Raw genomic sequence first — 15,259 nt, forward strand, 5'->3', positions numbered from 1 at the left:
CCATTGAGTGAGTGTTTGCATCCCATCGCTTCACAGTTGTATCTTCTAGCGTCTCCACGCCATAATGTGGAACAGCAATCACAACCGACGGACAAATCTAGCAGGCTGTGAAACTTTTACTGAGTAACAGCGCCCCCTGCAGTTATATGTGGGGATATATTCTGTTGGGCTTAGTGTCCAAGTGATCAAATGGTTTTCATGTTGAAAAAAAAAAGCCTATCAGTATGTTAAGTGGAGATCCGATTGTTTAGTCCTGTTTACTTAACTGAAACCCGAATGGACCAGAAGAACGGCTGCTGTAACAAATACACCAAACTCTGTTTAATATGAATTCTTCATACGACGTCCAAGCCCTTTTAACTGATCTACAGTTCAGCATTACTCTTGAATTTAAGCTGTGACTATCTTGTATCTCGTTGCTACACACTTCTCACAGGAGATCATACCTGCTCACCAAAGCTACACAGAGCGAGAACAGAAGTTCAGCAGCAGGAATAAAAGAGCAAATATTGTCCTTATTCCAAGACAGTGAACATTCAGACTATCTTTGAAGCTCCTATTTTAAGGTAAAAAAAAAAAGTGGCATTGTGTTGCTTTCATTACAAATTTGAGGTACTTGGGGTATTTACTTTTCATGCATCTTTATACTGAACTACATTTCAGAGGAAAACATTGCATCTCTTACTCCACAAAGATCTGACAAATTAAAACTGGATTTAGCGTTAACAGTACCTGCCTGTTCACAACATGGCGATCGCCTGATCATGTAGATCAATACAAATATTAAATATGATGCTTTGTTTGAAATGAAATCACTAATTACAAGGGTATTTTGAATACTTTTGGTCACATTGTGCACATGTGACTGACAATATAGTACAGGAAATTGTATTTGAGTATATGCATATTTATCTTGACAATGACTATTTAAATATATGATGCAGTTTTATTTCACATTTATATTAAAAACTGTGTACACAGGGCTCCATAATTAATATTTATTTATCCTTTACTGTGCAGAGAATAAGAGAAGAAAAATAACGTCAACAGATTTCTCAATAATCAAATAACACACTCTTACGCTCAGAGCGATACCAGTATTAGTTCGCCATTAACAGCTAAACACAAATTCATAGTCATTTCAAAACTTAGCATTTAAAAGAAAATATATTTAAATCGTGTGTCAGTTACCATTCGAACAATCAACTGCATATATTAACAGTCAGGGACCTTTTCAATTCTAATGTGGTCCGGTATCACTCCATGACAGTCATAAAAGCATAAATCTTAACTTAAAATGCCCAAAGTTTTAAATGAGATCATAATAGATTTGATAGGTACCATTCAGGTCTGAGTCTGAGATGTGGGTGAACCCTGAGAACAGAGGAGTCAGACCACACTCACAAACGACAGGACACCCAGAATTAAACACAAGCAAAGCTGGAATGAAAAATACTCAACTATATAAAAACACATTACAGTAAAATGTGAAGTAAAAACTGGGGTAGAATGCCATGGCAATGAGTTGGACTGCCAGTATTAAAAAACATGTATTGCGTCGTATGAGTTTTCTCCTCTGTTGTTTTGGTGTGTAACAGTAACATCTGATCTCTTTGCTTTGATGTTTTTTCTCTTTTTTGTGTCAGCAAATACTTTCTTACTGTGTTTTACTAAAAGCCCATTTGCACGTTACCAACAGTTCAGACAGAAACCTGGTCAATGGCCATGTCTGTATGAGGGGCAGGGGACTGTGGTGCTGAAACGCCACTTTGTGTTCAAATGCAGCATTGCAGGTGTGGTGCGCACCACCTCTTAACTTCTCCACACCAGAGTCAGTGTGAGAAATAGTGTGGACAAAAGCAGGAGGCAAGTGAGGAGATTGATGATTATTAGAACTACATGAGGTCACACGTCAAACTGAGATAAACAATGAAGGAACTTGGAAAATCTTCCTTGTTGTAGGGATTGTAATATGATATGTATTGAACTCAGGAAGCCTCGTCCACAGGAAGGTATGAAAGGCTTCTATCTTTTATCCCTTTTAAAGAATTCCCCAAAACTACAACTTTTAAGACAATGACGTATGTTTTTGTAATAGAAATACAAAAGTAATTCAGCCAACAGCCTGATAGCTTAGCTTGGCCAATATGATCCTTTCATAGAAATATCTGCGTTAATGTTTATCTATAAAAAAATGTTTATTTTACAGAACAATGCAGTAAAGATGTGCATTTACATTATTTGCAAAAAAATGTGTTTATTTGCTAAATTGAAGTTCTATATATTTGGTTGTATTTGTTTTCATTATTCATAGTTAATCATATTAAAATATGGTTAAACTGTAAAGTATCAAGCCTCAATTACATTTTAGTCTTAAGGGTTTGATAACATCATTTTAGGAATCATTGTCAGTTTTGTTTTTACTCCCCAATATCAGCATCAGACCACAGAATCCCACCCTCCATATTGGCTGGGCTCTACAAATAAACATATGAACCATCAACAACTTGTCATTTCAACATTGTGTTTTGTACAGATTAAATCCACAAGGTATGGAACATGATCATTCTGATAAACGTTATGCTAAACTGTGATGAGCTAAGCTAAAAGGCTGCTGGCTCCAGCCTCACACTGAATGGACAGACGTGAGACTGTTATCTATCTTCTCATGTAACTCTCGGAGAAAGTGAATGAGCATATTTTTCACAATGTCAAACTGTCCCTTTAACAATGAAAGCTAAGGCCACTTCATTATTAGAAGCAACCATTTCATGTTGTTGAACTACATTTAAGGCCATTCAGATGTTTTGATCATTTGGTAAATCTGTAAGGAATACAAGAGTCCAGGATGGATCGGATCATTCAAAAAGCTGACACTGTTGCCAAGTTCCCAAAGCCGAGTGAGAGTCTGTACCGAGGCTTTTACATTAAAATCAATAAATAAAAGGAATATTTTCAAGCTTAAAATAAAATTCATTTACGTGTGCAAAGGGCCCAAATTTAATGCAACGTGCAACATCAGACCATGTTGGTTTGGGTGTTGGGGCTGCGACTCTGCAGGTCCTGTACCTGGTCAAGAACCCAACTGATGTTTGGTCTCTCCTGGGGATTTGACACCATTATGGAGCTCAGCAGCACCTGCAGGCCCTCGGAGTAACTGGGAACACACAGGCACGGCGTTAGAGCAACATACATTTAACATACATACACAAACCTTCATAAGAGACTTTTCAACTTCAACATAAACGTGTTCATTCATTCAGGATCAATTTGAATTCTGCTCTATTTTACACAAACACAAAAAATGGAAATACGAGTTCAAACACAACAAAAACAACCTTAAGTAGAAAATAAAGAAATCAGATTCAGTTAAAAGGGGCTTTAAACTACATTCCATGAACGTGTCTGACCAGAGAATCGTCCTACTACTATCCTCGGCAGAAACAGAAACTGATCATCATCAGCTGGAGACTTTCTAGATACACTGTAACAACATTACAGTCTGGAGACTCACCTGCAAGACTGTGGGATGGTCACTGGATTCTGGACAGCAAGGGCAACACTGTCCCCCTTCTGAAACACCAGGTCGTATGGTCCCTCCAACATCATCATGCAGTAAAGCACACAGCCAAGTGACTGAAGGGAGTGTGGGAGGATCGCAACAGACAAGAAAAAGAAGTGGTCAGTAAATCATCCAAAATAATTTAAGCAAACATCATGAAACAACATATACAAGCCAGGAGGGACTAAACACAAACAAGACTTTACCCAGATATCAGTGCGCTCATCTATAATGCAGTGGCTCTCTACATTGAAGAGTTCAGGAGCCCTGTAGGAAATGGTGCAACGCTGGGCTGCCCAGTCCTGTATGGTCATGGCTTCTCTGGTGCCTTTAACCTGCGATACATTAAGTTTCATTAAATGATTCAGAGATTGAGGATAATTTTGAGGACATCACATTTTGAAGATAAACCTTAAACACATAAACAAATAGATAACTATTTCTGGAAGTGTAAATGCCATTAAGGCTTATAGCAATGCTTGAAAAGGTTTTTAATCGTGTTACTTGTGTTTAGGGAAATACTAAAACAGCAGAATTCCCAATGTGCAATATGAATAAGGGGCAAAATCAGCAATACAAGCATCAAAGACTTGATTAAAACTATATAACATTTGAATATCTATATATAGACCCTGCACCCATACCTCAATCCTGGCACGGTTCATAGAGCCCAGGTCCATTAGAACTGGCCTGTCATCCTCATCCAGAAGCACATTGGTGGGCTTCAGATCTCTGTCAAATTACAACAGATAAAAGAGACAGTTTTGGCACTCGAAGCTAGTACAAGAGTCTTTTTACTGGTCCTATTCATTTAAATGTTTGTTGTACACGTGTTTATGTTGAGAAACAATACCTGTGTGCGTAACCTTTTTCATGAATGGCCTTGAGTCCAGAGCAGATGCCACGAAAAACTTGCAAAATCAGTTTTTCAGGCATTGAGCTGCCCTTGTCTCTTAGCTTCTCCAGAACTGACCACAGACTGCCTTTCTGCTCACACAAACACAATATATCAGAGTCAGACCATTTCCCTCAAGGCCATTCTTGTCATTTTAACTACTGCACCTACTTACACTAATATAAGGCAGAAGCAACCAGGCTTCACTCTTGCCTCCACGATCAACAAAGGTGTGGGCGACCAGGCTCAAGATGTTGGGGTGATTAAACATCTGATGCATCTCCATTTCAGTCTGAGCTTCCTGGCGGCCTTCACGGTCATGGCACAGAATCCTCTTCAGGGCATAGAAGCGCCCATCCTTTACCCCCTCAACCAGGTCCACATAACTGAACCCACTGAAAAGAGGAAAAACAGGTCAGAGTTTGAAGAGAGCAAATCAGACGTTTAGGGATAAGGAGGGTGATATGACTTCTTTTTTTTTTTTTTAAATAAACAGATCCTATATAATAAAAATATCAACAATGTGAAAGTCAATTTCAAAGTTCTTTCTGATTTCCCCTGTAATTCTGTGTTCCTTGTCCCTCTGCCATTTTTATCCTACAGAAGATCTCTTTAAAATCAAGTCACTTTTTAAATGGAGACAGGTTTTCATATAACAGACTGGCACTACATTTTTCAGAAAACTTCTACAGACAGGAATAGATGTTACATTTCACAGGGCAATGTTCATCAAAGATTTGGTGTGCCTATTTGTATTTGCTTCAGCAACAGTGTTTGTAGGATTGACTAAAAATAACTATAGAGGGCCCATGTTCAAAGTAATAAGGTAAGATGACACCCACTGCTGTGGTGTATTTATGGACAATGGGGTCAGAGCAATAAGCCACATCATCATTTGACAGCATGATAATTATTTACCTCTGCCAACGAGGTTATGTATTAAGCAAGATTATACAAAACCAACTGAACAGATTCCCACATAACTTGATGGAAGGAATCAGAATGGAAGATGGATCTTGATGAAAATAATCAATCAAAGTTATGGAGCTATTATCTGTAGGTGTATTGTCTTCTTTTGTTGCAATTTGATGTAATTTAAGGGGACTGTGTGGCCTTGGCATAAGTAATTCAATTCATTATTGGTTTTGGACTTTTAAATTGATGGTTTAATAAACACACATAGAATCACACTTTGCCCTGAAAGTGAAGTTACATGGAGTTGGATATATACAACATGCCTTCTTACCCTTCATCTAATTTCTGGACGAAGTAATATTTTTTGTTGTCGATGGTGATGGAGCCACGGGTGCACAAACACAGTGTCTGCCCCATGTTGACTGGTTCATTGTTCAACAAGCTGTTCAAGGGCCTGAAGGAAGAAGACAACTTGAAGTAAGTGACACAGAGAGACAAACATATCTTCCATTGTTGTGCTAGCTAACATGAGCCTAGCTACGTCCAGGCTAAAAACCGTAAAAACGTGACGTTAACGCTGGTTTTCAGAGTCTTCCCCAAAGGAAGTGAAGTGTTAACTAGCCACCCGATACAACGAGCAGCTGAACAAAACGCGTGGGACGATAAACACGATGTTTTTGTGTCTGATAGCTCACCGTGTTGTCGAGTTTCCTCCATGTTCTTCTTCTTTTGTAAACAGCGCGCGACGCTTCGAGGAAACCAGCGACATCTGCCGGCGGGTCCGAGAAGAGCAGCGATGGCGGACTATAGCGGAGAGAGCAGCAGCGACGACGGAGGTGATATTTGAGCAGTTTGAGCTTCTAACACGTGTTTAGCGATAATCAATGTGTTGTGTTAGCTCGATACGATGCCTGCTTATCAATACTGGACGCAACTGACGCCAATCAGAGGGAATATCCCTGAAATGACACCAAGCTATGCTACATCTCGTTGAAAAGCTAATGCTAACGCTGTAGCAACGCTACCCTCTGTAGCTATGGACTAATGCGAATGACTGTAACTCTTAAGCTAACGCCACAGCTAGCATTAGCCAGGCAGTGAAGCAAAAGACTGCCTTCTACAACATAGGTTTCAAGTTCGCCTGCTAACACGGTGTTAGCCTAGCCAGTTTGACTGTCAAGCTAAATAGCGCTAGCTAGCAATGTTATTATTTGCCTGCAGACCCTGCGTGCAGTACCCGGAGTTAAATTAAACCCTGATGTCATCGGTGCTAAATGCGCACACTGTCCCCCTGTGGACGTGTGTGGTAGAATTGAAAATTAGTTACCTACGGGTCGTTGATGGCTAGAAACATAGCCACCCAGGTAAAGGTGATAGCGTTTATTTATTCTCCAGGTTCCAGAAAATATGTGTTCACCGTGGTGAGTTGTCTTGCCTCAAGCAGGGCCGCAGGAGGAGGGAGGCAGAGTGAAAACTAAGCCTGTCTCTTGTAGCACTGCGGGAGGAGAAGGGTCCGCAGTCAAGCGCACGTCCCAGCATCTCACACCCGAGGAGGATGACGAGTCCTCGGCTGACCCACCGGCGCCCTGCAAAGTCCCCAAAATAGGCTTTAGCATGCACGGCAAGATGGGGAAGAAGTCAAACCCCATATCTATCAAACTCGGAGCATCAGTGAGTGAATAGTGTTGCATATTTACTGCTCGCGTAGATATACATGTATATTTGATGTAGTATTTGTATTGTAACTGGCATCACAGACTGTGGCACTCACTGAAGCCAAAAACAGTCCCTTTAAATTCAATCTAGCTGCACCAGATTTCACACAATGGTAGATACCACTCCCCTGAATGTGCTTGATTTTTCTAAAAGATCTATACATGATAACATGGGAATTGAAAAATGCTAAAGAAAGTGTGTGTGTGTGTGTGTGTGTGTGTGGGGGGGGGGGGGGGGGGGGGGGGGGGGGGGTCCTGGATCTACCCCCTGATCTGGATCCACACCATCATGTGGTGTTTTTTTTCCCCTGTTCCGTTCAATATCCCGTCACTATGTTAAGTGGAAATCTGTTCAGTTGTATAGTGTGTAATCTTGCTTACAAACAAGTAGACGGGGTAAAAAAAAGGTTAAAAATGAGGCCAAAATCCTCAATAATTTTAGTGGTGCTGAAACATGAATAACATCAAGAGTTACTCACTAGTCAATTTATAGAACTAGTCAACTAACCATTCAAGTTATTTATCAAGTAAGCACAAAGTGCAATCATTCTGCACAATGACAATAAAGTTTAATTTAATCTAAAAATGTCAAATATTATCTGGTAAAACATATCAAATGTCAGGGTCGGTTACTTTTACATTTTGTGAAGAAGTGGGATTCAGCTGGATTATTTTGTTAACCTACATCTTCCGTACTTTTTTAGAAACCCAAAGAGCCTGTACCGCCGGTCCCCCCAAAAAAGTCAGGGTTGGCATCTGTATTTGACGAAGATGACGACGTAAGTGCGCATGTCCACATTAAAGACACGGTTGTGTAAATGCATAAATAACAAATAAGCAGAGGTGGACTGATATTCTCTATTCACATGCAGAGTGAACCTGAGGAGATGCCTCCAGAAGCAAAGATGAGGATGAAGAACATTGGCAGGTATAAAGACAATCTGATTGTTTCCTCAGGTTTTATGAAAGCATTCTCATTTTCCTTCTAAATGAATTGGTAGTAATTATGTGACATGTTTCTGTTTTAATTCTTCAGGGAGACGCCAACATCTGCAGGACCTAATTCATTTAACAAGGGCAAGCAAGGCTTCTCTGATCAAAAAAAACTGTGGGAAAGGAAGCTGAAGGCCCAGTCAGATAAACCGTAACTGACTTCCAGTTTTTGTCACTAATAGATAATTTTATATAGGTTAAATATCTATGAAGGCTCAAGTGATTCCTCCTGCAATGAAGAATAATTTAAGCCTTCTGTGGTACTCTCTTACTGAAGTCACATTTACACATTTAACCACTACTGGTGGATGCTAAAAGAGAGGAGAGACATCGAGCCCTTGTGACAAGAGGTGCTGAGATCAAGAGATGGGGCAAGTCAATTAGCCATTAGACTATTATTCAAACTGTAAAAAAAATTGCTACAGTTTCCTTCTGCAGGCTGATGAGAAAATCATTTTTTAGAGCCTTCATGCCTCTTATGCATCTTGCTTGTTCCTCTTGGTTTGGTGCGATCCTGAGCGACTCTTAATTTTAGTCGTCTGATATTTGTGTAAAAAATGTACATTGAAGTGTGATTGTGTTTTATTTTTTTCGATCCACAAATGAGTGTGAGTTTGAGCATTCTGTTAATGTGGGGAGCAAGTGACTAGACTATACGCGCAGATTGATTGTTTAGTTTAGTTTTTCAACATCATTGTACAACTTTTCGTTTTGTTTGCCCCAGTTTTTATTTTGATGTATAAGATGGACATAAATAACCATTGTGAGTCAACTTCCCTGTGCTTTCACCTGCTGTATCACCTCATTGGCAGCTCTTTGTTTGATGTTTAGGTTTTCTTTTATCAGTGGTTTGGTTTCAACAAAACTGATTTCTTTCTGTTTCACTTTCACATTTACTGAAGCCCTCTTATCTTTTATTTTCACTGAAGGACTATTGATGTGTTTTTAGTTGACAGATGTGGGAGGATCAGAATCACACAGCGATAACATGAATCCAAATGCTGGTGACAGTTTCATCTATTGATTTGTGGGTGGTTAAAGCATAGGTTAGTAATGATTATGCTCATACAAACACTTTCCATTGCAACTTTAACATTCGAAAGTCCACATCACAGACATCTATCCCCAATCCTTTTAACATGAGGTACCTGCAGTACCTCAGTGACTTCTCCTGTGTCTGAAACTCTGTCCGGAAAATCCCCATGATCAAAATGTAAACTTTAATTCCTTTATCTTACTGTTGTGCAGAATTTCCCCAAGTCAAATACACCAATATCCACTGCTGTGACCTGTTGAGTCAAACAAAACCCTCCTAAAAACATTTAAAAGGCATTAAAAAAAAGTTTTGGAATTTATGTTTTGTGTCAAATATGTCCGCTCTACAGTACATGATGAAGTAGACCTCACAACATTGTTTTGTTATACCTGCTAGACAAATAAAAGCAAATTCTTAAATTTAGTTAGCAGTCTTGTTTTTGACACGTTTTCTTACATTTTGTTCAAGTAGTACAAATCCTTTATCTGGTATATTAGTAAGTATTTTTGGTACAAAGGTTGATTCACTTGTTGGACATATTAAGATAACACCTGTTTAATGTAAAATGTTACTGGGGACACAATCTTATCATTGGTCCTACACAAGTGAAACCAGCGTCACTCTGATCGGGGCATGGCCTTCCTCAAAGACCTCCAGAATCTGCTGCTGCCCCTGTCAGGTTTATCTGACGTCCAGTTCAGACTCGGTAGAACCTTCAATGCCCTTTGGACCAGCGGAGGAAGAGGGGGGTCCTGGATGATGGATGCAGAGTTTCTACAGGTCCGTATTATCAGGAGTTTGAGGGCAGACTTTTGCAGCAAAGCCTTAAGATGTGGATCAGGTAGCAAGTCAGAAACGTATGATTATGAAATGTCTGAATTGCAGTGAACGCAGCCTCAGTTGAAATGTAGACCTACCTGAACTCCTGACTCGAGCACAAACACTCCATCAGTGTTGCAGAGGTAGTCAGCTGACAGGAGGCAGATAAGCATGTGGCTTCCCTGTATCGCAAGAACCACATCATTTGTATATGCTGCAATAGAAAATGAAAATGATCAGGAATCTTTGCAGTCATCACATACACACAGTGCAGCTGTCCTATTTAGGACTTTTCATTGAACCATAACCATATCTCTAACCTTAACCAGGACCAACCTATGCCTACCTTAACCTAACCACATCTACACACTAGGGCCCCAAAACTGACACTGCCTCATTGGGACCAGGCTGTGGCCTCTATGAGGTCTACTGGTCCTAACAAGGTCCATGTTAATGCTGGAAAACAGAGACTTCACATACACACTCACACTTGCTTGTACTTCTATCTTTGCCAGGACACTCGTCCGCACCAAAGAGGTTGGGCTTTCATCTTTGTCTGTTTGTTGATACACTTGAAACTACAGGACAGATTACCACCAAACTTAATGGAAGAATGTGGAAGGTGACAGAAGAACGATGGAAGAATCCGTTAAACATTTCAACTTAAGTCTAATCTGAACCTTAAAACCAACTCTTAACCCTCAGACTTCATTTGACTTTGTGAGAAAATACACTCACTTTACCACAATGTCCTGACAACAACAACTCAAGTTGGATCGAACTACAAGCACGGACACACACAGGAGATCCTCTGACCTCCTCCTGGAAGAATGTCTCTCTCCAGCAGACAGAGACGATACCCCCACTGTTCCTCTAACACTTGGCGCAGTAGCACTTCTAGTGGTGTCTGTGTGGCTTCATCCTCCTCGGTGTTCAGTGGGTCCATGCTGAATTGACATGCTGCCAATAGAAATGAGTGTTCACTTTCTTGAAAATGAAATCCAGATACACATATAAATACACTGAACGTCTCGGTCTACCTTCCTCATCAGTGACAGGTCCTGATCGGGAGGAACGGGTCCAACCTCCCTCAATCTCTGCTGATGTGGGACTCCACACGTACGACAGAAACACATCAAACCTTTTCTCATCTGAAACAGAGTGTTGGTGGATGTGAAAGACAATAAAATGATTAAACCTAAACATGAAGAGTGTAAATGTGGACACTTTGAACGAGTATAGAAAGTCTCTAATGAACCTAACTCCAGTCTGCACGTTTTTGGACTGGAGTACCCAGAGAAAAACCCACACAGACACGGGATGAACATGCAAACTCCACACAGAAAGGCCCCACCCAGGCTGGGACTCAAACTGTCAGTGCTAACCACTTCTGTATGTAATGTAATATATTGTTGGGCAAATTAAATTGAAAACAAATTGCATACCGTAACTATGTTTTAGGTTAAGCAGAAGAGGAGCAGCTGTAAAGTGAGGTTGACAGTTTCTACTATATATAGTGTGTGTGTGTGTGTGTGTGTGTGTGTGTGTGTGTGTGTGTGTGTGTGTGTGTGTGTGTGTGTGTGTGTGGGCGTACTACAGATATGACTTGTTGTTTCCCCAGCAAATCATAGGGACTTTTCTGCCTTATGGGAACAAAAAGCAAGTCCCTATAACATAAATCGTTACTAAAGGTTAGTTAAACAATGTAGATCAAAGTATGTCCTCTGAAGTCGCAGAGAGAGAGTGTGTGTGTGTGTGTGTGTGTGTGTGTGTCTGTGTGTGATTTCAAACCTCTGTCATGTGTTCCGTGTAGGAAGTGGCATCTGTAGATAATCTGTAGTTCCAACCACTTCATGTGCAAAATCACTCCCACCACAACTACCAGCAGCAAAGAAGCGATGGGGGACCCAACCAGTGACGCCCACTTCACTACAACCAAGTCCAAAATATTCTCATTAGCTTGTATCATGTCTGGACAGTGGCAATACATTGACATGGGTGCAGTGGAAAGTAACATGTTGTGGATACAAAATGGAAATGATCACAACGTGGACGCCTTTCACCTAAATGAACCTTTAATAAAACAAAGAAATGAAGGTGACGATAGTACCTTGTTTCTGATTGAGCCTGATAGTGACATTGCATTTTCCGAGAGCATTACTGGCAATGCAGGTATACGTGTGCTCCAAGTGTTGTGGAGTCACTTTGTCTATGAAGCCGTCCTGTACGATCCAATATTCTTCAAGTATGTCGGAACCCTGTCTAAATGAGGGAAAGCATTACAGCTTCTTTGTCTCTTGATCAAAACTCATCATGCAAGCCAAGTTGAATCATCATCATGCACAACCCAACAAAAGACAGTTGCTTAATGGAAAAGTGAGAGTGAAAGTGACTCACTGTGGTTTCTTCATTTCTAGTAGAGTCATATTGTCTTTGTTGCCTCCATTATTCATGTACCAATGCACCTCCCCTGAACTCTTACTCTCATAAGGAAAAAACACCTTACAGGTCAGAGTATGAGACCGACCTAGAATGAGTAAAAAAAACATGGAAATGAAAACTTAATGTCCGAAAAAGAGATTTGTTTATAAATGTTTTCATAACAGTTCATGGAAGCTGTGAAATATGTTTGTTAGGCTGTTTATAATGGTAATAGACTTGTCTATTGACAATGGCTCATTATGGCTTAGTTGAATACCATATATTAGTTATTAATTCTTATAGCACTAAGCTTTAATCACAGCACATTTCACTGCACTCACCAAGTTCCACTTCCTCTGTCTTGTTGTCAGCAGGATACGCAATCCTGGGGGGGTCACTTATTGTCTTGTGTGCTGGTTTGAGAAAGAAAGTTAAATAAACATCTGGAAAAACATGCAGACATAAAGGGAGATAGAAGCTCTGATTGGACACATGGAGCCTTATGCAAATAAAAGCCACAAAAAAAACCCCCACAGAACATAAAAAAAAATTGAATTGGCTTTATGTCATTGGCAAGATCAATTTATCCTGAGGGGGACATCCGGGAATATCTGTACTGAGACACCACTTCAGGGAAGTGATGTGATTAGATAAATATGCAACAATACAAAACTTGATGTAGTGTCCTGGTGCACAAACATATGTGGTTTGTAGAGATTTCCTTACCAAGTCTGTCAAGTTCTATGTTATGGCACCTCAAGGTGGATCATCACATTTATACCATGGCTACTTGGTACATGAAGACCAGAAGTGCTGCATCCTTGCCTGAAGTGGCCCACGTCTAAATAACTAATTAAAATCAAATTTATTGGAAAAAATGAACACTTGGATTTCGTGTGATACGAACTATAACTAAAATGAAGCCATTCATTGGAACATTTTATTTGCGTGTACTTAGATTTTTTTAGTTTGGTCCATGTCCCATCTGCTAACATAGATGGAACAGCCACCGGGCGGTGTCATATTGCCCATCTTCATACACATTCAATGATTCACACATGTAGCACTTACGCACAACTTTGACTTTAACTGCCCTCCTGAATGTCCACGTGACTCCTTGCTCCATTACTGGTCTGTCACAGAAATATACACTGGTATCATATTTGCCTTTGACTTCACAGAGACGTAGCAGCCCGTTCTTTTCACAGATGTCTCGACTCAGCTCAGACACAGGTATGTTTCCCTGCAAGAAAAGAACATCTGTGTGAGTGTTTACTGTTAGCTACTAGTTTCCATTACGATATCAACAATCTTGCTCATACGTGGACTTCACCTTGTACCATCTGACATCTGTGTTGTTGCTACAGTTGCGTCCCGGGCAGGGGATGTCCCCACCAGCTCCGTTGAGCAGCTCTAAGCTGCTCTCCTTAGGCTGGAAACATCCCACACTGGTTTCCTCCACCACCCGTAGGTGCAAGAACAACTCGTTGCCACTGGACAGCAGGGACCTGTTACTAAGAATTTTAATAAATGTGAAGAAATTATATCAATGATCTATGAGGACTCACTATTATTTATTGATAACTATTAGTAAATAGTAGTAGTAGTTTTGAGTTAGTTTACACCATCAACTAATTAATTAATCAAACTGACACGAACACTTAAACAAACTCAAATGACAGAAACTATCTGTGGGCAAAAAAAACCATTTGACATTACTTTGACTTTTTAGTTTGGTCCCATCCCATCCATTAACACGGAGGAGCAGGGGTTCATGACCTCCACTGTTGCCAGCCACCAGGGGGCGATCAAGATATTTTGGCTTCACTTTTGCAGAGCAGACTTGTCGCCCATATTTCTTTGCAATGAATCTTTGTCAACTAAACAAAGCCTGAATTAACTAAGTCTAAATCCAGATTGTGTCGTAGGTTGTACAGAGGCTAAAGTCCCATGATGGTAATTTGTGATTTGTGAAATTCTCTAAATAGTTTTTAGCACACAAATCTTTGCTGCATTAGTTAATGCAGCTTTTGAGGTTGATGAGAAGTATTAAATACAGCAACGGTTATGAAAACAATGAAAAAACATGATTATTTACCCTGTGAGGCATCTGTACTTTCCAGAGTGTTCTACCTCAGCTGGGAACACTTTCCCACAGTCAAAGGATAGACTTTCACTTCCACCAGTCCTGGACCACACCTCCGTAATGTGTCCGCTCACCGATTTTAAACACGGCATCATGAAGCTCTCCCCCTCCACAGCTCTGTAGTGCTGATGTGTTGCATCCTGCTGCAGACCTGTGAGTCCTGTAGCTACAACACAGTCATATTTTCTCATTTTAAATTGTATGTTCTAAAAAAGGAGACACTGTTAATAATAATACATTTTGTGTTTAAATGCATTACCTGTTAGTTTCTTTTCATGACCTCCCACACAGCATCCATCCAGGACAATGGGAAAGATGAATGAAAACAGAATGTGTCCAGTCTGCATCTGTAAAAATTTAATTCATGACGCTGATATAACAAGTTTTCTTAATACAGTTTAGAGTTTTGCTATTATTTACTTTCCAGGTGAAGAGTTCTAGTTGTTTCTCCCTGTTGCTTGTGCATCGTCTCTTTGGCAGCAACTGTTAAAGGTGCACTGTTTTCACAGGATGTATAATATATCTAGTTTCCGGTGGGGTTGTTCTAAAGATTTCACCAGAAATCTTTGTAAGTGTGAACTACTTCCTATATGCACTTCTTAGAATTGCTTTGTTATATTCCACTGTGCTGTAAGAACAACAGGTGCATAACATATAGATAATAGAGAACCTTGAAGAACAGATATGTTGCTGCTCCACATCAGGCAGATTTCTAGGGCCTGCTTTTTATAATATAATCAAAGCAGGCGACAAAGTT

General features: G+C 40.1%; 3 protein-coding genes across 8 annotated transcripts; 1 reads left to right on the forward strand and 2 right to left on the reverse strand.

Annotated features, from left to right (window-relative positions):
• Window positions 1-984: 984 nt before the first annotated feature.
• Window positions 985-6,839, reverse strand: stk16 (serine/threonine kinase 16). Of its 2 annotated transcripts, none has more exons than XM_020080004.2 (8): window positions 6,700-6,839; window positions 5,704-5,826; window positions 4,633-4,852; window positions 4,416-4,549; window positions 4,207-4,294; window positions 3,769-3,897; window positions 3,515-3,636; window positions 985-3,157 (listed from the first exon to the last, which is right to left on the reverse strand). In XM_020080004.2, exons 2-8 carry the CDS (start codon window positions 5,787-5,789, stop codon window positions 3,019-3,021), a joined length of 918 nt encoding a protein of 305 aa, XP_019935563.1. In that variant the 5' UTR covers window positions 5,790-5,826; window positions 6,700-6,839; the 3' UTR covers window positions 985-3,018. The 2 variants fall into 2 exon arrangements, with proteins under 2 accessions (XP_019935563.1, XP_069381866.1); XM_069525765.1 differs by lacking the exon at window positions 6,700-6,839 and adding an exon at window positions 6,068-6,627.
• On the forward strand, window positions 6,118-9,539 carry pcnp (PEST proteolytic signal containing nuclear protein). 2 transcript variants are annotated; one of them, XM_020080006.2, is made up of 5 exons: window positions 6,118-6,208; window positions 6,817-7,043; window positions 7,792-7,866; window positions 7,960-8,015; window positions 8,124-9,539. In XM_020080006.2, the coding sequence occupies exons 1-5, from the start codon at window positions 6,169-6,171 to the stop codon at window positions 8,233-8,235; spliced, it is 510 nt and encodes a 169-aa protein (XP_019935565.1). In that variant the 5' UTR covers window positions 6,118-6,168; the 3' UTR covers window positions 8,236-9,539. The 2 variants fall into 2 exon arrangements, with proteins under 2 accessions (XP_019935565.1, XP_019935564.1); XM_020080005.2 differs by having other exon boundaries at window positions 6,138-6,208; window positions 6,814-7,043.
• On the reverse strand, window positions 8,790-15,027 carry LOC109624812 (interleukin-18 receptor accessory protein-like). Of its 4 annotated transcripts, none has more exons than XM_069525761.1 (13): window positions 14,923-15,027; window positions 14,762-14,849; window positions 14,455-14,668; window positions 13,690-13,870; window positions 13,428-13,599; window positions 12,698-12,769; window positions 12,333-12,462; window positions 12,046-12,197; window positions 11,727-11,864; window positions 10,976-11,086; window positions 10,752-10,895; window positions 10,034-10,149; window positions 8,790-9,940 (listed from the first exon to the last, which is right to left on the reverse strand). In XM_069525761.1, the coding sequence occupies exons 2-13, from the start codon at window positions 14,847-14,849 to the stop codon at window positions 9,734-9,736; spliced, it is 1,725 nt and encodes a 574-aa protein (XP_069381862.1). In that variant the 5' UTR covers window positions 14,923-15,027; the 3' UTR covers window positions 8,790-9,733. The 4 variants fall into 4 exon arrangements, 3 of the variants coding, with proteins under 3 accessions (XP_069381862.1, XP_069381864.1, XP_069381865.1); XM_069525763.1 differs by having other exon boundaries at window positions 14,762-14,872; window positions 14,923-15,001; XR_011241520.1 differs by having other exon boundaries at window positions 9,402-9,940; window positions 10,674-10,895.
• Between the last annotated feature and the right edge of the window lie 232 nt (window positions 15,028-15,259).

The sequence above is a fragment of the Paralichthys olivaceus genome, chromosome 1 (genome assembly GCF_024713975.1).
Source record: "Paralichthys olivaceus isolate ysfri-2021 chromosome 1, ASM2471397v2, whole genome shotgun sequence".
Classification (NCBI taxonomy): Eukaryota; Metazoa; Chordata; class Actinopteri; order Pleuronectiformes; family Paralichthyidae; genus Paralichthys; species Paralichthys olivaceus.

Bases quoted from the DNA above. Each gene is read 5' to 3' on its own strand.
- stk16 (XM_069525765.1), bottom strand. From the start codon at position 6,141: ATGTCGCTGGTTTCCTCGAAGCGTCGCGCGCTGTTTACAAAAGAAGAA. The intron at 5,827-6,067 runs GTGAGCTATCAG...TTCTTCCTTCAG, and splicing joins GGAGGAAACTCGACAACACG to GCCCTTGAACAGCTTGTTGA. The intron at 3,637-3,768 runs GTAAAGTCTTGT...CACTCCCTTCAG, and splicing joins ATGAGCGCACTGATATCTGG to TCACTTGGCTGTGTGCTTTA.
- pcnp (XM_020080005.2), top strand. From the start codon at position 6,169: ATGGCGGACTATAGCGGAGAGAGCAGCAGCGACGACGGAG. The intron at 6,209-6,813 runs GTGATATTTGAG...TCTTGCCTCAAG, and splicing joins GAGCAGCAGCGACGACGGAG to CAGGGCCGCAGGAGGAGGGA. The intron at 7,867-7,959 runs GTAAGTGCGCAT...ATTCACATGCAG, and splicing joins TATTTGACGAAGATGACGAC to AGTGAACCTGAGGAGATGCC.
- LOC109624812 (XM_069525761.1), bottom strand. From the start codon at position 14,849: ATGCAGACTGGACACATTCTGTTTTCATTCATCTTTCCCATTGTCCTG. The intron at 14,669-14,761 runs GTAATGCATTTA...ACTGTGTTGTAG, and splicing joins TCATGAAAAGAAACTAACAG to CTACAGGACTCACAGGTCTG. The intron at 11,087-11,726 runs GTTTGAAATCAC...ACTCTGTTTCAG, and splicing joins ACACGGAACACATGACAGAG to ATGAGAAAAGGTTTGATGTG.